This window comes from Pyxicephalus adspersus, chromosome 5 (assembly GCF_032062135.1).
Source record: "Pyxicephalus adspersus chromosome 5, UCB_Pads_2.0, whole genome shotgun sequence".
NCBI classification, from domain to species: domain Eukaryota; kingdom Metazoa; phylum Chordata; class Amphibia; order Anura; family Pyxicephalidae; genus Pyxicephalus; species Pyxicephalus adspersus.
The window spans coordinates 48,373,602-48,395,912 of record NC_092862.1 but is presented as its reverse complement, the minus strand read 5'-3'; the positions used below and the strand labels follow the sequence as shown (position 1 = coordinate 48,395,912).

The window sequence follows — 22,311 nt, the reverse complement described above, 5'->3', positions numbered from 1 at the left end:
GACATTGCCTAGTGACTGCTGCGTCTACAGTCTCATAGTTGTATATGTACAATGTGGGATCTAAGGTACTGTAAGTTCTCCTTGTTGTAGTCTTTGACATTAGAAAGCAAAAGTCTGCCACCTCCACACAGTGCACAACGAGGCATAGTACATCAGAAATTGGGACAAGATCAGCTGCAGAGAGATCAAAGTTAATATTGATAATTCACCCTTGAGTACATTGATGAGTTCTAAGATCTGAAAACCTAATATTGCATAGCTTGAGCTTTAAATATTTTATTTTAATACAGGGAATCCAACAGCAGAATCAGGAATCCCACTGTTCTTGTAGGAGCCATGAGACCTCCAAGTGGTAAGAATAAAGCCAGAGATCTTACTGCTAAGTAAAACTTTATGGTTGTGTGGACTGACCCTTTACAAAAATGTGCCCAAAAGTCAGGTATATCAGTATAAATAACAGAGATTATTATATTGTGTAAAGCTTGATATATAACTCAGTAGGTGACACATACAAACACAACACAGTTGGACATGGTACCGGACATAAAGGATATCACAACGAACAGGCAAGAATTTACATTTTACAAAAAGTAGAGGGAGAAGACAAACAATATTATGAAGTTAGTTTTTGAGAATGAAAAGACAGTTAGAAGACAGAAGACTTAAACAGCTTGAAGAGTTGTTTGGCAGAAAGATGTGACTTAAAACCAGTTTCTGAAAATGACATGTTTAGTGATGATTAGCAACAGACATGTGGGACCATAAGACAATGCTAAATGAAAAATAGTTGGGTGAATGGTTATATAAAAGCTAACTCAGCCAGTCTCAACCAGGGTTCTAAAAAAACGCTAAGGATCCTCCAGAAATTACTAAAAGGTTCCAGAAATATTGCTGATTGGTGTAGTATATGATTATACCTGCAAAGCTCCAGGGTAAACATCATTTAGTAAAGTCAGCAGCACAACAGCAATTATATTTTTATTTGTGTGTAAAGATGGAATTCTGCCCACCAGTGTAAGAGTTGCATTCTTCCTATTGAGAAAATATTAGGGGCATTTTTCCAACTGACCCCAAATGAAGATCTGAAACACCATTTAGGGGTTTCTCTAGGGTTAAAAGGTTGAGAAAAGCTAAGCTAACTTCACGCTTATAAGATACAAATGTGTTTAATTTGTCATTTTGTGCCCAATATGACATTACCATTAGAAGCAATACTTTGTGTGCCATAAAAACAATAATGCAAATACTCTAGAATAGTACAGTATGGGATCACTAAGATTGCCTTTTCTCCAGTTGTTCCCTTCCTAGATTCACTGATGGAATGATAACATTTGTATAGATACATTTAAATTAACCTATGCTTTAACACCAGTGAAATAGTTCTTCAATTCATGTTACTGTGGATCTGGCCAAACTAAATTAAGTTCTAAGCTATATAACATTTTGACTGTTTTTATTGATATGCACCTAAACCTATATTATAAAATGCAATATGGATATATCAGTACCAGGAATTATTGGTTTTAAGAAAATGTCATAAACAAATAAGAAAACTGATTCTGAGTTCACTAACAAGTCACCAGAGAACAAGCATGTGCATACGTCCCAACATCTGATATACACATGCTTGTTTCAGGTCATTACCCATCGTAAAAGCATTTTATTGGATAGTGCACAGACACAACATTTGTAAAATCTTAGTCTTCATACTAGTTGCTTTCCTAGTGTAACAAAAGCAGGTAAAACTGTTTGCTATTGGGCGTTTAGTTATTCAAACAGCTCCACATTTCAGACAATTTTCTGCTTTGTTTCAGGTCTCCTAGATCTCCTTTAATTTACAGCGCAATATTTCTAAGGTTTCAAAAATGTTACTTAAGCACAAGCTTAAGACCATAAACGAACATGTAAAAATTATGTATGATTGGGGGGTGGAATTGAGCAGCAGGAATGAAATAATTTATTTGGAATAAAAAAGAATAAAGATCTTAATGGAGAGAACAGCTGTACGGAGTGCCTAATAAATGACCAAGGACTGCAGGACATAAAAATAGAATTGTTGACCCTTTGCAGGACTACTGGAAGAGGCTACCTAACAATAGGTTCTGGTACAGTATGTGTTAGTACAAAAAAATGTGAAGAGGACATAAAAACCGAGGCATGTTTGGGAGGAGTGAAAGAGATCTGGAGGACAAGTAGTGAGGACAAAAAGTGAGTTTTGTAAAAGAATGGGGATGAGAATGAAGAGCATGTTAAAGTATGTCCTTAAATGGCCACTGTCCGTAAATATACAACATTATGATAACTTTCTTTTGACAAATATTTTATCCTAGTACACCATAACTGACTTCAGATATGACACAACCTTGTATTCTTGGTCCCTTTTCCCATACAATTTCTGTTTTCTTGGGATCAGTAGATTTTATTCCAATTTTTACCGACAGCTTCATGCAGATATAAACTGATATTGTGGAATCACCCTATAGAGATATATGTTGCTCTGGGAAAACTAAGATAATAGCCAGCCTTTAAACCATATATAGAATGATGCTTCCACTGTTTCTTAGGAACGAGATGCTAGAGGGAATCACCCTACCATTTTTCTACCTGGTTATGGCAAAACAATCTAGCAATCAAAATGTTATTTAGGCTTATAAATCATTTTTATAAATATATTTTGACTGCATGGTTGGCACCTAAGTCTTGTATAGTGCAAAAGTTTTACCATTAAGTATAAAAGTTTCACCAGTTCAATGTGTATATCTGCTGACTAGTGGATACAATGCAGATTCATCTTGACCTACATTCATCCCCACAAAAGCTGTGGATGCTAGTATTTAATTTTCTCTCTTGCAAGCTACGCCTAAAATAACAGCCGGTCAGTTTGTGTCTATATTTAAAGTACTGACTTTCAAAGTAATGGCTGTGTGCAGCACAGAAGACAAACTTGAGGCAGTGATCACTTTGTTAGCTAGCTGTATATCTACGTCCACATCCATTTAAGCTTGGCCATGTTTCAAAACAGTATTTAAAAGTTCTCCAAGAGACAAAAAGTGCAAACAAGTCATAAACGAAAACTTACAGCTGTGTAGCAGGCATAGTTAGAGTCCCCAGGGGGCAGTTAGTAAGACAGTTTGGTTCTAGACAGAACAGATAGAAAGAAAGCAAATAGATTGAAAAAGAAATTAAAGAAAAAAGTCAGTAGTAGTTTCCAGCAGGTGAATGTTTTCCAAGTTTCTAGAATGTGTGTCTGCAACAGATAATGTAAAAAAAGTACTGATTAAATTGTTAATACATAGCATGAAAAGAGAAGTGGGGCATACAGGAAGGAGGAAATGAGACTTGCTGACAAGTTAGCCAAAGATTACATGTTCACAGCATGTACACCATAACAGCACCTGTTACCGATACAGTACACAATATTACAGTGTTGTTTTTTAAGGACTGTGCAAACATCTAAATTAAGTCTATTATTAAAAATAGCAATGTGGAAATGGAAAGACCCAAAACAACCAGTGAGAAAATAATTGTTATTACCATGATTTATTAAACAAAATGCTGAAGGAAGATAAAAGGTTATTGCACATTGCAGTTCTTAATCAGCATGCTAATGAGAATATAATACTAATTCATATAGTAACTCCTTACTTACCTAGGAACGTTTTTGAGAATGTGTTCATAGTGCATGGAAATGTTTAAAAAAACTGTATATAACAGTATGTTGGTAACCTATTTAGCAATCATTAGTGTTCAGGCTATACTAACCATAAGGAAGAAGGTTTATAAGACACTATACATTACTACATATAATTTCTTCTTGAAATAATTTAAAGTGGCACTAAATAAAAGAAATACAAAATGGTGAGCATGCCTGTCATTTCTGCAATATAAACTTTTATTCCACTTAAAAGTGACCCTTGCAATTCATCTTGCTATTCTATCAGTTCCCAAGCAGAGAGGCTGCTGTGATCCCATTCTTCTTCCTTCCTCTGCCATGTAACAGTCACTAGATTGGAGTTGTGACAACTCTGGTGAAAGTTGACCTCACCTTCAGAAGTCTGATTTCCAGTCTGTCTCCAGGCTGCCAGGAAACAAAAGCATAATCCTTCTTCCCCACTTATCTAGAAATATATTTTTTTATTAGCTAACCTTAAGATGCAATGGAACTATGGCTGCTTAACACGTACTGGACAAGAGAAGGCCAGCAACAGAAGCCACTCAGACTGCTGCAATGCACAAGTGCTGGCATTAATCAGTTCAAACCTGGGAAAATGAAAGAATGAGCTGAGAAATTATCTCATGGTTGTGATGTTGTGTATGGCGAAGAATGAAAAAGTCTAGCAGGTTGTTGGATCCCAAAACTGGCACCACAGATTTATACATTTTTTGGCAGGTAAACATGGTAGGATACCTGGCACTCCCCGGCTTCCCCTGAGATTTTCAGGAGTGACAAAACTCCTGCGCGTCTTCACAGGAGTTATGTCACCCCAAGATGGTCAAAGATTGAAAGAAGGAAGTGAAGAAGGAAAATGATGGTTGTGTCCATGACAGAATGGGGACAGGTAAGTATCAACTGGGTTTAGTTGCACTATAAATCATGAATACCACAATATTATAATTATCCACAAACGATATTGATGAAGAGTACATTCTGGAGACACCATATAAAATTTGTTGCTGTCCAAATAATTTATACTGTTCATTGAAGACAGCACTCTTTATATTTATATTATGACAATTTTACTGAAAGAAAAAATATTTTTTAATATAGCTTTTAATTTTAACCATATTGCTTTGTTAAAGAGATTAGCACTTAACATTAGGAACAAAAATTAAGTGCAAAAAGAAATCTGTTTTCCATTACCTTATTTGACAGAAAATTATTTCAGATGTGGTATTGCAGTATGGGAGAACTGCTTGATGCTTTGAAGAGATTCTTGATCAATACATTTTTGTTTATAGTGCAAAAATGTAATATAGATTTTAAAGGCAGGCTTAAAGCTGAGCTTATGCCATATACAGCTACCGCATTATCCAAGTTTTGTACATTAAAAACTAGTGCAAGTAATCCCCAATACAGCAGACTGTAAGAGAGTGAGATGAGCTCATCCGTCTGCTACTTCTCCTTTTCCTGCTTATTACCAGGCTGGGGTAAGACAAGATCTAGTTGTATTATACAACCTAGTTATGTAAATCAGGTCTAATACAAATTCTTTACCCAGGTAAAACTGGTAAACTGGCTGATTTAGGAGTTACTAAGAGTTATTTAAGAGTTATCAATGCATCTCATCAGTTACAGTGAGTTAAACCCTATTAAGATTCAACATTCCTGCAGAATATTGAAGACAAAACATATTTATATTATTTATAAGTATTCTACAATTTAGGGTGTAGATAGAAGAGAGATAATTTAATTTAGGTTTGGTGCACACTACTGCAACTTCTATTGTTATTAAAAGAAGATTATAATGTTTTTGGCTAAATTTTGTTTAATTTTATGAAGCAATATTGCAAATTTAAACTGCATTTAGCCCAACAAATGGGTTCGTTTTCTCTCCTTTTTTATAAGTTTGCTTGCAGTAGCATTTTCACGTTTTTGAAACTGATTTCCACCACTTTGCAGGCATTATTAGCAGTTTCAAGTATTCGAGAGGACTGTAAGTGAAAAAAAAATGCACCATTTGCAAACACCTGAAAAAAAACATAAGGGTTACTACCTGTTAGTGCTACCAAGCACCCGGTGGTTACCAGTAGGTTTTTACAACTAGTGTGAATTAGCTTAAAGTGTATATGTTTTTAAACATTTTATTTTACTGTGTGCAGTATATGCACTCTGATTTTGAAATATACATTTAATACCTGCCAATTTATTCTCAGACAAGTATTGGAAAGCTAAAATGACAGCACAGCAAAAAGAGATCTTTCCCAGCTGTCCCCTGAGTTTCAAACCTAGGATAGAGAAAAGGAAGATATATTGTTCTGACTTGTTCTAACAGTATATGTTAGCTATGGGTCTCAAAAAAGCTTTTTCAATGAGGGCCAGGAAAAATGGCTATCAAAGGTTACTGAAGATTCATTTTCTATAAAAAATAATAGGTATGGTTGTACATTTCATTTCAAGTTAGCTAAATAGGAGAAATGCAATATGTTTTAAATTAAAAATATTTTTTAATAAGATAGTAAGGGAACAAAATAATTAGATGGCAGTAGAAAAAAAATGGAAGCCTTTCCCTTATCATGTATTTTTCCACAAAAGTATTTAATGTAAACTATGCTTAGAAATCCTCTATTCTTCTAGGTGATTTCCAAAAAATTCTAAATTTCCAAAAAAAATTATATATACATATATATATATATATATATATATATATATATATACTATAGGTGTACAAAACAACATACATAATACAAACTCATACACTGAATTCAGTAAATTAGAATTTAGAGTATTGCCTCTCATGATATAATAATACATATAACATGGAAGACCAGTAAAACCCTTTTCCATCCAGTAAAAAACCTATATCGAAGAGAAGAAAATTGTGCAACTATATTTGTAATAGATGCAGCACCAATGCTATTTACAAATGCTTTTTTATTACCTTTTCTTGACATGAATGTAGAAATGTGACAAAAAGAGTCACATGAAAGAACCAACAATTTAGGAATTTTCTGACAGCAAAAAGTCCTTCCACTGGATGGGTTCTGTGCTTTATTGCTTAATCACTTTTAAATAACAGGCAAGTTACATATGGAAAGTGTACCACAATTAGAACAGCCTTTTGAAGCATCTAAATATTTATGTTGGAATTCATTTTTAAGGTGTGAGCAGACTTTCTAATCAGATTGTTAATTATGGAAGACCGGGGAAGTCCTTGGTATCCTTCGACCTCTGGCTGAAGAGCCAGGATTTCCATAAATAAATAGTTAGGTTACATAAATAATTTTTAAAACACATTTTTCATAACACAGCATGACCATTGCACCATTGGGATGTTTAAAAAATTGATAAAGAGATAGAATTACAATCAGTATCAAATTCCTTTTTTTTTTTACAGTACAAGCTGTATCCTAAGACAAGCAGTGTAAAATAGGAAATGTTTCTTACCTCAATAGATCCTTGTTCGATTTTTAAAAGTTCTCCAGCTGTGTGGTCTCTGTAACCTCTGGTTGGACTATTTGGTGTTTGTCTTTGATCATCTAAGATTTTCTTGCTTAGTATTCTGGCAGCATTTTCAGAGAGTGAGTAGCCAGGAGGGGCAGAGAGGTCTTGTTTAGAGCTCACCTCTCCATACTGATCTTGTTGAAGTTCTACAGTTATGCGAACAGGACTTGGAGATCGTCCCCTGCCATCCATGTACATATCAGGCATTGTTACAAAGTCTTGCCTGGTTTCTGCTGACCTGGATCTGCTGCTTGGCCTTGACACTTTTTGTAAATGGTCACAATTTACTGGGCTATGGTCAATAATATTAAAAAGGCTTGAAAGTCCATCATTAATTGTAGTATGAACAGGGCTTTCCCTGGTTGTTGTTGACCTAGCCCATGCAGATTCATTGAAACCTTTCTGGGGAGTGCCAGAGGTAACACACTTAGTTGACTGATCTGTTTTAGCAAGTGCTTTCTTCTGCAGTTTTGGAGAACCATATTTAGGAGAACAACAACTCCGTTCAAACTTGGCCTGAACTTTTTCAATAGCTGGAGATACCTGTCTGTTCCTCAGACTACGTGAAGGTGATGATACAGGAGTAGAAACCCCCTTCGGTGTCAGACACTTGTGTGGACTGCTGGTAACACTTCGCAAAGCCTCGGTTTGCAAACCAACGCTAATTGTTTGAGTTGTTTGTGTTCCTGTACTCTTTAAACCATTGGTCTGACAAGCAATGTCTCTAACTTGAGATTCTACTGAGTTTGATCGAATTGCATTTCTTACAGAGTTAGCTACTTCTTTCATGTCATCACTCAAGTTCCTTGACAACTCTATATTGTGCAGAGAAGATGCAAAGCTGACAGTAGTGCAAACAGGGCGGTCTATAGGGTGTAGGCTACTCTCATGAAAGTCTTTGTGGTGCTTATTTAGATCACATGACCATCTCCCAAATACCTCTGTAGCACCATTTTTTGCATCAGAATCCTGTCCCTTTGTTTTGGTCGCAGAAAAAAGTAAATCTGGGTCCAGGTGCTTCTCCTCATCATTGCTATTGTTTCCAGATTTGTCAAACCTACGAACCACTGGGGGGCTATGGAAGACCCTAACCCCCATTCTTTCTGCAACACCATTGTTTCGAGACATCTGCTTCTGGCAGTTTTCTGGGTTGGTCAAAGTATTTGTTGTCATAGTAACACTAGTGGTAAGGAACCATGAAGTTGACTGGAATGTTTCAGAAGCTGATTCATATTCCATTTTCCCATTTCCAGTTCTATCCCTACATACCAATTTTTCACCCTTGCCCACATTATTGTAATCCCAATTCTTGTTAAACTCTTCAATATACTTCAGATCATCAGGAGACAAGGGCGGTGTTAACTCATCCTTGTCGCCAGAAAGATCTAAGTTCTTGTCCGGAAGGAAAGGAGAGCTTTCCATTAATCGATGAAATTCAGACATGGAGGAAACAGACATGACCCTATAAAACAAAGGGCATGTAGTCATTAGGAAAAATGGCTTCACTTTCGGAACAAAAGAGCTATACAGAATTTCAAACATGCAAGACAATAACAAATGCATGTTGGCTAAAAAATCAGATCTACAGAAAAACCCACACACTAGGAGCATGCAAGTAGTACATTGTCATACAGAAGGGTTTAAATTTAAAACACATATTTAGAAGAACATTTAGAAGAAATATCTACCTTTGCAAACCTCCTTTTTGTGCATCATCCTGCAATAAAAAGCAAGATGGTTATAGGCTTATGAATTCATACATGTATATTGTTAACTATTTTTTAAGACAGCACCACAAATTGTTGTACATAATCTGTACAAACAAAATAACCCCAACAAATATGTAAAATAAAAATCACTAAAACGAATCTTACAAATCAATGGTAAATTTTAATGTATTGTATATTTTTTGCCATTACAGGGACTTTGAGGCTGCATAGATAAAAATGAAAACAGATCAGTTTGAACAGAGAAAAGGTAATGATTGTCAGAACATCCAAAATGACTACATTTTAAATATTTATTTTATTTATTTCTATTATTAATGTTTGCAGTCACAGATCTTAGTGTGATAGCAAACAAAAGCTGGTAACATATTTTATTTTTCTGAAGAAAAAAATGTGAAAAACAAGAAACCATAACTTTAACGAGAGCATAACTTTAATGCATACTATATAATCCAGTTTTTGTCCCTCTCCCCCAAGGACTGGTTGTGGCTCATTACTAGGTGTGTTGTTGTGCAGGTGAACCATTCACTTGCTAATTAGGCAGAAAATGTAATTTTTAGATTGCAAAAGGTATGTCTGTATGAGCTTTGGGAAGATTACAAGGCTACAATTCAATGCGTCCTGAAACAATATGATTTCCGGTATGTCAGCCATGCAATTCACCTTGAACATAGTGATAAATTAGTTTGGTTACGTAGACTAAACCCCTCTTAGCAATTTGTCACTGGAACAAGTGAGACAACTCAAAATGTTGGCTTATACTTGACTTTTCATGACCACGATTCACTGACAGGGTGACTCAGCCTTAAGGACACTGCAATAAAAGACCTTACAGAAAGTCAGTTACTTTCCTCACTGTATTCATAACTACTATGAATAAAATAAAAAAACATGGCCTTAAATATATTTCAACTTCATGGCATTTTCTGAAATTGGAAACAGATTCCATAGAACTTTAAAGAAGAGATGGATTTAAAAAAAAATAAAATTTCAGATAAAGAGATTCCTCTCAAAGACTTTATAGCCCGGTCTCAAAAGAATAAAGAACATAAAGGATTCAGTAATTACCCTAGGTCACATTTTATACTCTATGAGGTTAGTATTGTATTAGTTATAATACTTTTGCTGTAGTGTAAGAATCAGAATCATACATATGGTGTTCAAAGGTGGAGCAGCAACAGAAAAGATGCATTACCTCTGTGAAGAACTTATCACGTTCCAGTTTGCGGGGCTCAGTTAAATCAGCCTCATCAGCTGAATCCAGAGAAAGTGCATCAAGAAAGAGATTTTCAGAGCCAGTGCATCGATCAGACCCCTTCAGCGTAGGTATAAACTGTTCTTCAAATGGCATGTCATCGGAGTCAGAAAATGACCTAGATCCTTGTGAATGCAGCACAGCCTTTGCTGAATATTCAGCCATATCACCATCACTTTGGTCAGCATGGAAACTATCTGTTCTTCGGGGACTTGATTCCTTCAGAAGCTGCAAAAGTAAAATAAAAATGATAAACAAGGTAAAAAAAAATTGGAGACAGCCTAATATTTATTATTTTTTATATTATTTATAGACATATATACAGAATTTAATTGCATTCTTGCTAAATCATATATAGTACTTAGGGTTAGTTGAGATAAGTGACTGGTTAAATAGACTGGGGACCTAGGTTGAATCCCCCTGCAGTACGGAGATATGATCACTTCATTTCTCCTTCCCAATATGTACAGAGAGACATATGGCAGAATATGTAAAGGGAATGTGGCTAAGTATGATCATGCACAGTTGCAGAATTCTGCACTGCTTTAGATAGAATAAAAAACAGGAATGCATCTGTTGCATCATCACTAACTTTAATGAGCACTATAAATATATTTATTTAGTACCTGCTCAATTTTCCTCAAGAATTCCTTTCTTTGTTTTTCCCATTCACGTTTTTCCCTTTCAAATCGATCAAGCAGTTCTTCCTTTTCCCGACTCCAGTTCTTTTCACTGTGCTGTACCTGTCTGCGAAGGTCCATCACCAACTTGTGGCTCTCAGCAAGCACCTTCTTGTGTTCTTCTCGCTCATGATTGAGAGACACACTAACCTCACTGGGGCTCAAGTCTCCAGGCATTTTAGGCCTCCTTAATTCAAACTACAATAGGAAAACAGATATTAATAGGAACAGCGTTGTTATGTTAACATATATTCTGAATACAAAAATACTTATTGTATATTATATAAACAATAATGAATACCTATTTTATATTCTTATTTCAATGTAATACATATTAAGAAACTATTCTATAGTTCAAATGCCTATTTTTAGGGTTTAAAGGCTAACCTAGAAGTAATTTTAAATATAAAAACAGCTCTGGCTACAATACTCTCATCCCTGGTCCTCTCCATTCCCGTAACAGCTTTTCTTTCTATCATTAGATGTTCCCAATCTTCTGTTTAAATGGTGCCCAGTAGGAACTGTCATATATCCACCATTTATCCCTAATGGGGTGTCACAACATTTACTTGTATATACATATATTGGGCCTGAATTATTAAAGCTCTCCAAGACTAGAGAAGACTATCATGGGAGAACCTGGGTGATCAAGCAAACCTGGACCCATGATATTCTATCTTCTCCAGTCTTGAAGAGCTTTAATAAATCAGGGCCAATAATGCAAATAATGGCGCCTATATCAGCAAACGAGAAAAATGCTCCCCATCATCAAAGATTAGCCAGAAGAATATCCAACCATTGCGGGTATGTACATTTACAGAAGGTGGATACAGAGACCCTGCAGAAGATCAGCAATGTTGACATGCACTAAAGAATAAGAATAATGATAAAAAAGGTAAAAGCAAGCAATAAAGAAGCAATTGTTTTATACACAGTGCTTAAACAAAATGGAATGTATTCATTTAGGCTTTAGTAGGTGTTCCAGAATCAGATTCATCCAAAAACTTTTAGATTTATAAAAATCTTTAGATTCATAAAAATACAACATATACCTGTAAAACCATGCCATGCACATAGATACTGGTTACATTTTGTATCAGCTGTCAGCGAAATCCTCAGTATGAAATAAAATAAACTAACTCTTGTTGCCAATTGGAATGACAGATTTTTAGAGTTTAGAAGGAAACCAGGGCTGCCTCTTCTAAAAAACTCATATCCAAAATTCAAACAAATGCAGAATCTGCACCATCCAAATGGAAAATTAAAGTCCATAATATTATTGAAAAAATGTGGAGCAAACGAATTCCCCTAAAAGGAAACCTAAAATTTAAAGCTCATTCATGTCACAGGATACTGGGACTTTCCAACCTTTTTAATAGGTCTTCTGTGGTCAATTATTATGTCTTTTCAATGTACAACGCATTAAAAAGAAAACATAATGACTGTAAACCACAGGAAAACTAACAAGGTTGTAGGCGGAAATTCACAGTTATAAGATCAGAAGGCAAAAACTACACCCACTAGAACATTAGCTAAAAACCACATAGACCAGATCAAAAGGCAATATCCCAAAATACAGGATAACGATTAAAAGAGAAAGAATCACAAAACCACAAAAATTGAAATAAAAGTCTCAGAACAACTACAGAACAGGTATTGAATGCTTAGCTTTGATTAAAGTGTATGTAAACCGTCAAGAATTTTTTTTTGGTCTATTAAATATACAGTCAAGAAAGTTTTGTTCTGTATCTGTTTGATAAGTGTTCTTTTCCTGTATTATCCCAAGGAGTCTAATTTCTTGACATTGCAGAGCTGGAAACGAATGGTGTTTTCACCTCAATACAATAATTATTATTATTAGTATGTTTTTTGTCAGGACTTTTTTGTCCAAACATGAAGGGTTATTACAAGGATAAAAAAATATAAATTTATTGCAGATGTTTTCCTTTTTTTTCTAGATGTGTATACTTACCTTTTTATTGATCCATGTCTTGAAACACTACCAATTCTTCTTAGCTGCTGCAGGTATTCCACACTATTACCTGTGTAAATTACCTGCTCCTCCCGCTCTACACAATGGTATCTTCTTCCAGCTCATTCATCACTACAGGCTGTACAAGCAAGTGGGCCAAACCACTGCATGCAACAGGGGAACAGTTCTCCCACCAGGAGGGGTCAAATCCCTGCAACTCCTTATTTATTTATTATTATTTCATTTGGTATATCGATAAACATTTTGGATTTTTACCTAAGAATATAAAAAAAAATCTCATTATCTGTAGCTTTATGCCTTATGTATGTGTGTCTTGCATACTACATTTTAAATGTGTTAAGTTTTATTTATAAGTACAGTTACAGAAACTTCACTCTAATGATCATCTTCTTCCAATTAAAAATGAAGAAGTGACTTCACACTGCGCAGAGTAAAAGGCAGGAAACATGATATCATGCTAGGCAGACGCAATGTCTGTCTCGCAGAACGCCCTTGAAACGGATTTATAATCCAAACATCCCATTAGAGGTCAATGTCGGCATTAAACGATCTTGCTCCTGATAGTGAAGTGATACTGCTAATCTTTTTTCCACATATACACATTTAGAGCTGCCAAAGTGAAGTGCCCTGTAGAAGCCATTTAAACAGCACTTGTATGGATGGCTGATTATTAGGCCACCTGCTGTGGGAAAAGAATAAAAAATCTACAAGTGGTGGAAAACTAACTATATATATATATATATATATATATATATATATATATATATATATATAATTAAATCCTTTCTTCAGGGCTAAAAGGCAGAAAAGGACCTGTTACGGAAACTGAAAGTTCAATTCACAATGAACTTAATCATTAATTGCCTTCACATGACTCCGGTTCCCATTCCAGCTGATGTTCTTTTGCTCAATACTGGGCTCAAAAATACCTGGCTGGGTTCCTCCCATCTGTATAAACACTCATTATTTACTGTTGTGGATAATAAAAACATTTAAACTCTGGTCAGTTTTAAATTCAGAAATGGAGAATGGAGTGTTCACTTTGGTAACATTTTCCTTCTCTTCCTTTTCTTACACCTAATAGGAAGTCAAGAGAATTTACTCCAATAGGGAAACATACAACAACAAACACTAATGACAGAAACCAAAACCCTTTACTACTCTACCAATAAGCTTTCATTGTCACAATTGTATTCTTGTGTTGAGTCACACTCTATTCCTTTTTTGCCTAACATCAACTGAATGGACAACGAATGGAAAAACTTGATCATTCTGTATGACTGGACAAATTTGCAGAAGCACTGCCTTCCCAGAGAAGTCTTGCTTTATGAGACACATCTTATATAGGCTACCCCAGCTCTACTTTTATATATAGACAGCAGTGCTGCAAACATTTTACTATACTCAAGGTCGAATGAATAATATATTACTGTAGTACAGCCATCACTGCAACAATATCAAGGAAACAGGTTCTTAAAAAACCTGAGGAGTTACATCTGAGACACTTCATGTGTTTATGTCGGTTTGGTACACGTGTCCTAACGTGAATCATTAAGATCCAAGGCCCCAGGATAAATGGTGCTTATCACCTCAGAATTCATGTCCTGTAATTACAGACTTCATACTTCATGTTACCACATCCAGCTTTTAGAAAGGATTTATTTGGTAGTATAGTGCACTTAAGTTTGAAGCAGAGAAATGAGGTTAATCTGTATTGTAATCTCTATTTAATCTTTCTTGGTCTCACTAATCTTTTCCTTCTGGGCACATTTGTACAGGCAGCCACAGTACAGATGTATACAGAAGGTTTCTCTTACTCATGGCTATTTTTCCAAACAAAAAAACAAACCACTGGCTAAAGTTCATTGGTTATCTTCTCTTTCTGTCTTAGTGATCATTGTCACTGAAATCCATGACTTTGAAAAGCAGGCGCTGCAGGGAAATATTCTCAATGGGAAAAAAAAACTGCCCCAGGAGGGCAGGACGGTAGTCCCCATGTGTGCACTGTGAATCTCCTACGTCATTATAGTGGGCTTGCGCTGTGCGGGACCCGCACGGACCACGCCCACTCTAATTCCAAGAACATGCTCTGCATGGAGCCCGCACTGACACCGTCTCCTTGCCCAGGGAATCCCCCACGTCACCCTGATGGGTGTGTGCTGTGTGGGACCCGCGCAGACCACGCCTACACTAACTTGGAGTACGTGCTGAATGGTCGGACCCCACACATTTTCACCTCACCAAATCTGGCCCTCTTTACAAAAAGTTTGGACACCCCTGACCTATAGCTTGTCGTACCCTTTGACCTATGCAGCACCCCTGAGGTCTTCCAATGCTTCTTAACAAGGTTTTCCTATACTTATCCCTTGTAAGATTTGCTTACCCACAGAGAGTTGGGCTGATTTTACTTTTTTTAAAAAGAAACATTGTCATATGAATATGAAACTAAATAGCAAAGAGATATATGACCAGGCTGCTGGAACTGAATGGACTCCTGTGAGCATGCACAGGAGTTATGTCATCCCTGGCATTCAAGATCGCTTCAAGGAAGAGAAAAAGAAAGAAGACGGTGGTGCCGGTAACAGAATGGGGACAATTGAGTAAAAAGGGTTTAGTTTTACTTTAAATTTACCTTTCTCATTTGCACTGACTGTTTTTCATATATTGTACTAAAAAATATCAATATTAATTTTCTAAAAATCAAATTAGCTGTTCAGCAATGTTAATTCATTTTACAGGTATTGATTAAAACATGCAATATGTTTGTTTTTTGTGTTTTCAAATATAAACCGGAAGTTTCTTTTACTAGATTACCTGTTCCAGGCGACATTTTAGTTCTGCCCCTTCCATCTCCCATGTAGCTTTGTCTTCTGCATACTGCTGCTCAATCTCAAGTCTGTATGTTGCTTCACCCCGCAGCTCCGAACGGAAATCATTCACTAAGCCCCTAAATGCAGCAAGGAGGCGATGATTTTCACTTGCCTACAAAATAAAATACCAAATGATTTTATTTATAAAGCAGTAAATACACAGGTAATGAAAAGTGATAACTAAATGCCAGTTTAATCAAAATCAAAATGAACATAAAAAACACAATGAATGTCCATAGCAGTGCAAGCTATACAACTTTGTTAATTCGAGCTTCAGCTTGTGTGAAAGCAGGGTGTACAGCAAAGTTTTGTAACTGAACTACTAAAGTTTACAGCTTTGTTTCAAGTCAGAATTCAAATCTGAATTATAAAGACTCCAACCAACATCCTGCAAATGTGTTTTGAAAGTTTGTTCTTCGCACTGCTTCAAGCTGAAGCCCCTGTAAACAAGGCCTTTTTGCCCAAAGGTTTTTGGACACTTAACCATTACTCCTATAGTACTACTGGCTTTACAGGTGACAAAGGAAAAAGTAAATCATGTAACAAATGTAACATGTCACAAAGTGCAGATAAAGCTAGCTATGCTAATTAGTTTTATACAAAGACAAAATAATGTTATATATAATATAAAAATAAATAATATGTATGTTAGCACTTTAGTGGATCACTAAATTTACACAAATGTAACCTTTCAAAATTACCTATTACACTAGAAAACACACCCATACGTCTAAAAAAAACACACAGAAATCTCACATTTAAGCAGTTTGGCACAATAGATTTTTGTCCTATGTCGGTTCACATTCCAGGCAAAGAAAACTTAAAAGTGGCAGCTGACAATATTCTTCTATTGTATAGTTTATATAGTGTAGGATGTCTACCAGCCAGGGCTAACCTACACTCTGGTCCAGCCCAGTAAAATTTTGGTACTTCCAGGTATGAAAGGAAGGCCAGTATGTTCCTTCTTGTCTTGTACAAAGCAGCTTTTGGAGTTTGAATGACCAAATGCCAAGACCAACAGCTGTTATGTGATGATAAATGCTGGATAAATTTGTTTATGCCTGCTGCATAGATGCTTCATTAATTTAAATTATTTTTGGTGTGAACTTAAAGCAGAAATCCAGCAAAAAAAGTTTAAAACAAATAGCTAATTAAATAATAAAATAATATTAAGCATTAGTTGCATCTTCAATTCAGAGATTTCCCCAAAAATACTTTTTTCTGCTTCAAGATGTTGGTGGACAACATCATTCCATTTCCTCTAAGCCCAGGTTGTCCTGGACCAACCCATAGGCTATTAATTGACAATGAAAGGAGAAGCAGCATAATGATGACCTTATCTCCCTGTCACTCTGCGCTCATCATATCTGCATGCTTCTTGCCAATACCTGTGTTGATTGGATCCTTATCTTGCTATTTACTCTCACACTCCATCTCTGATATGCAGGAACTGCAAGAAACTGATATCAACCCAAATTCAGTTACTTACAATGCTTGCATTTTAAATATGGGACTAAAGAGCTGCATTCATCTGAGCAATTATATTTGTCTAAATAAAAAGTTTAGCTGTAGAGATAAAAATGAAATGAAAGTACAGAACATATATATCAGGATGACAGGATGTCATTGATGACATGCACCAAATTATAAAATGACCACTTATACCTTCCTAGTAATCTCTGACTAATCTCCTAAAATAGAAGCATATAATTACATTTAATACTGGTATTGTAACATACAAAATATAGTTTATTTCACATTCACTAGCTTTCCTAAATAACAGTCATGCAATATGTATTATGCTTTTAAAACAATGCTGGTAGCTATGAATACACAGCTGTGGCATAAAATAGGCTGTACTATTTAGTCTGTGTTTGCTGGAAAATGTTCCAGTACTTTCACAAATATTTCCATTACCACAGCAAGTTTTAACCTGCAGGAAAGACAAAACATAAGTGAAATCTCCTATTTGGCTCACTGAATTTAATTTAGTGGAGCTCTTAAGAATACCATCTATGGGAACAGAGTCATTCCTGGAGATCTTTAACAATGGTAAAAAAAAAGGATGTTGAAACATACCCAGATATTTTATGGCACACACCAGAAAATATCTTACAGAAAAAAGATTTGCTCATCCATGATATATGGGGCTTTTAACAAACCATGTTTGGCTTTCTAACAACAAAAGGGGCATGGCTCTGGGTGGTCAGTGGGGCTTATGGCAGGTTCACATCTGCCTCTTTAATGCATGATTTCTCGCGGCTCCCTGTACCAGCCTTTCCAACACTTGTGTGGCAGCGCTGGTTCAAAAAGAAACAACATCTGCAAATGTGACTCACTGCAGCCCCTGTGCATTCTCTATGGGGGCTGTCACAGGGAGACACTACCTGTAAATTTTACAGCAGTGCCAGAATAGAAAAAGATAAGCCATAATTATTTAACAACTGCACAAACAATATGTTAAAAAAACAAAATCGCAATGCCTTTCACTTTAGGAAGGCTTTGCCGCTGCTAAGATAAAAAAAAGGCCAATTCTGATCTTCCTCATAGTTATTTGGGTCTATTTGTAGCACAGCAGCTGTAGAAAAAGCCTCCAGAGCCTTGATGTCTGACTAAATATCTGCTATATGCAGATAAAAATATATAAACAATGAATATGCAACATTTCTTTTTTACCCAAATAAATTTATATACATATTTTATCACTGAACATAGTAAATAAAGAAACACATAAAAGCCATACATCCACTTTAATGACAGAAGCATGAAGTGTGTACTCATCAAACCCCGTAAACTGTTATATATACTGCAGCGGTAATCTTTTCCACTAACTTTATTGATGTAAATGCCAGGGGGTATATTTATTTTTGAACTTAAGCTGTAAGCTGTCTGGTAGCACATGGTGAATGCTGGATAATCTCTTGCAAATGATCATCAGTCAATCCCATCTCAATCATTCCTTGTTCATAGGACAGGCAGATTCCGTAGTCAACTACACTTTATCACTTCTATGAACAACCCCAGTTTCTCTATTTATATTACAATTTCAGTTCTATGTAGGTACACTGCATTTAGATTTTATTTATTTTCTAATGTCATTTCTCGTGGGGAGATACTACAAACATTATTATCTTTGATGAGCTACTACTAAAGCTGAAATTCCACAAAATATTAATCCAACAGCGTTTTGAATAAGGCAGTGTACCTGGCAGGAAAGCAACATTATCAATAAACTGGAAGGTAACTACTGTGGCCTTTTCACAGACATCAGCACTTTCATCTGCTGAGTCAAGCCTGTAACAATGGAATTTGTATCTGATTTGACACCAGCAAAAAGTGATTCACATTTTAATTGATCTGTCTAGAAATAACTCCCAGTTGGCTCTACAGCCAGGTTTTAGTGACAGAATACATCCAAGAGGTATAAACTAGACTTACAAAGAGATATATCTGTAACTGCAAATACATTTATAATTTGGTTTTCTGATGTTGAAATTTTAGAAAGTAGATTTTTACCTTTAGGTGATTACTACCAAGTGATTATGCCATGGCTTTAACAATAATGATTATTACCTCTCATTTTTACAAGTAAAATCTATGTTTGATCAGCCTCTTATTCTACACTTTGGTGGGAATTATACTTCTAAGTGTTCTAAGGATGAAAATGTCAGTGGGCTACACATTCCCAGGTAAAATTGTCTCAGCAGATCATAGAATTGCTAAACTCTGCTAAAAAGGATCATGAATCACTCATAAATCGCCTTTGGATATTTAACTGATAAGCTGCTTCTTCAAATAGAGTAACCTAGAGAGCATAACAACTTCTTTAGAGAGGTGGTAACGTTGTGGAGTGGTTTTCTGCTTCCTTACCCTCTGTTGAAAACTGTACCCACAGTTAAGATGCTACACGCTCTTATCATCTCTCATCTGGACTACTGTAACATCCTCCTCTCTGGTATTCCACTAACCTGACTCTCTCCTCTACAATCTATTATGAATGCTGCAGCCAGACTCATCCGTCCTTCCCACTGCTTCCCTTCTGCTGCATCTCTTTGTAGTTCCCTTCATTGGCTTCCATTTCGCCTAAGAATCAAATTCATGCTCCTGTGCTTTGCCTTCAAATCCCTCCACAGCTTCTGTCCAACCTACCTTTCTGTCCTGGTAGAAAAATAGTCCCCCAGCTGCTCTCTTCGCTCCTCCAATGACCTACTAATGACTTCCTCACTCATAACCTAATCACACACATGGCTCCAAGACTTTTCCAGAGCTGGCCCGATTCTCTGGAATGGTCTTCCTCGTCCTACTCGGCTTGCTCCTACGATCCACTCATATAAAAGAGCGCTCAAAACACACTTTTTTAGACTTGTTACCCGTCTTCTTCTATCTCTTAAAAACACTCGCCACTACCCATCACTCCATATCTCCCCTCCTTTTGTGTGAGACTTCCCCCACTGCCTAGACTGTAAGTTCTTCGGGGCAGGGTCCTCTTCTCCAGCTGTGTCATCTGTCATTTGCTACCCCTATCTTATGTACAGCGCTGCATTATAAGTTGGCGCTATATAAATACTGTTTATTAATAATAATAATAATAATATATGGAGCATCTCACACGTAGATGCCCATAAAGAATGAATAGAGGCAGTGGTGAGTGGTTCAATAGTGCCCATTGTAAATGTTCAGCAAAGTGGTGGGGATGCTCAGTGGCTGGCAAGGTGCCCTCAGGAGTTGTAGTTCCCTTACAGAAGAAGCCCTAACTCCCTGCAGATTAGAGGATTATACCATATGAGTTTATTACTGATGTCTATGACCACACTTGGGAGATTTCCCATTCATTTCTGTCCCAGTGGCTGTAACTAATGAGTGGAAATCTTGTAAGTGGTAAACCTGGCAGTAGTAACAAAACAAGAAAGTTCTATACCCTTTTTGTTCAAATTTATAAAAAATGTTTTACTCTATTTTGTATTTAGTCAAAGTAGTAAAGTAGTAAAAAAGTTTGAGTTTAATTTAAATGTGCTAAAAAAAATTGTGGTTTTCAAATGTATTTAAACATGGTCATTTTAATTGTGGGAACATAAAAACATTTTTTTTCAAATGCTTTTAACTGATAAAATTATTTATGACCGAAGTTCATGTTCCTACTTGACCTTAAAATACTTTTTATTTCTTTATCATTTTAAAATTATGTGTTCCTACCCTTATTTTCCTAGTACCATTCAAAAAAGGAAATCGAAGTATGACTTTTTTATTGCTTGCACGGACTCCAGCAGTTTTATTGCACACATCACAAGAGCTAATACGTTCTGCCAATTATAAGCTGCCAACACCTGACCCATATAAGGAACTCATAAAATACAACCCTTGTACTAATGAATCTTGAGCTTTTCGTGAGCTCATTCTACTCTATTTTGAGTATTTCAGATTACAGGTCAAGACAATTTTCTGCTTCAAGAATTGTTCATTATTAGTTAAACTGAAATGAAAGAAGATCTAAACTGAATCACTAAAATATCATATAAGCATTACCATTATAATGTGAATATAAAAGTCATAGCCTCCTGATTTGCAATTGTGCTCCTTTATTGTCACATGTGGCCCCATTGGACACTACAAGTATTGACAACATTGGATAATAGGATACAAAAAAAATAGGTTTATAAAAGAGTTTAAATGTATTTTAGCTATGCTTGAGTTGGTACCATCATATCTCTGGTATAAATCTAATAATAGGTACACTTACTCTGAACTTTTTAGTGTAACACTGGTAGCAAACTTCTGTACTCTGAACCTTATTGGGGCTCAGCATCTTAAAAGATAACTAAACAGAACATTGAAAAGATTACCCCTCTGCATAGACCAAATCCCTGCTTCATGTGGCCGGTAGCTGTAGCAAGGAGTAGAATATGATAATTTCATAAAAGTAAAAAGTGGATTTACTTATTCAGACTCCCGTGACCATTTTGTGAGAACAAAAGTTTGATGGTATTTTTTTGAATAAAAGGAGAGAAAGCACAGCTGGAAGTTTAAAGAATGTTCTACAGATTCATGTATTTTACCCAGCGTACTTCTAACTGTCCAAGGCAAACAGGTGGTACCTAACATGTAGAAGGTTGTGATAATGGACACATGTTCCACATATCCCAATTCATTGTAAATAAAGCATAATATTTAAACCTGAAAAAGCAAGAAATCACATCTATTACTTTTTTTTTTACAATTATCCCTTAAAATTGGGATTTCGCTTTGAAGTAAGAACACTTCACTAAATAATCAATATATCAATTTTGTGCTATTGTTAGAAACAACAGGGTGTAATCAGTGCAGGGAGAGGTTCTTTATTCTTCAATAATTTCTTGTGTTAATCATTAGGTAATTTCAGTTTGAATCATTTGAACTCACTGTTTTTTGTGGTATAAGAAATCTGAGTCAGTATGACGTATTGGACAACTCAGATTACTTCATAGGAGTACACAATCAGGATATACAAAGCAAACAAAAACGTGAAAATCTATATTTAAAACCGAAGTTTAATTGGCTTATTTGTTGCCAGGTTTTTCCCTTTTCACTCTCATCAACATGTAACAAAAAAAACAACAAAATTGTTTTTCCCATGACATACCTAATGTT

The 22,311-nt window shown here is 35.8% G+C and overlaps 1 protein-coding gene across 4 annotated transcripts in view; it reads right to left on the bottom strand.

Moving 5' to 3' along the window:
- Positions 1-22,311, bottom strand: part of MTCL1 (microtubule crosslinking factor 1) — a 91,469-nt gene that overhangs the window by 4,643 nt on the left and 64,515 nt on the right. For 3 of the 4 annotated variants that reach the window (XM_072411426.1, XM_072411428.1, XM_072411430.1), the window contains 5 exons: positions 15,632-15,799; positions 10,771-11,022; positions 10,085-10,372; positions 8,851-8,879; positions 7,106-8,624 (listed from right to left, as the gene is read on the bottom strand). In XM_072411426.1, coding sequence (XP_072267527.1) covers positions 7,106-8,624; positions 8,851-8,879; positions 10,085-10,372; positions 10,771-11,022; positions 15,632-15,799 — 2,256 coding nt within the window. Of the gene's footprint in view, positions 1-3,079; positions 3,138-7,105; positions 8,625-8,850; positions 8,880-10,084; positions 10,373-10,770; positions 11,023-15,631; positions 15,800-22,311 lie in introns of all 4 variants that reach the window. The other variant, XM_072411429.1, reaches the window with a different exon arrangement.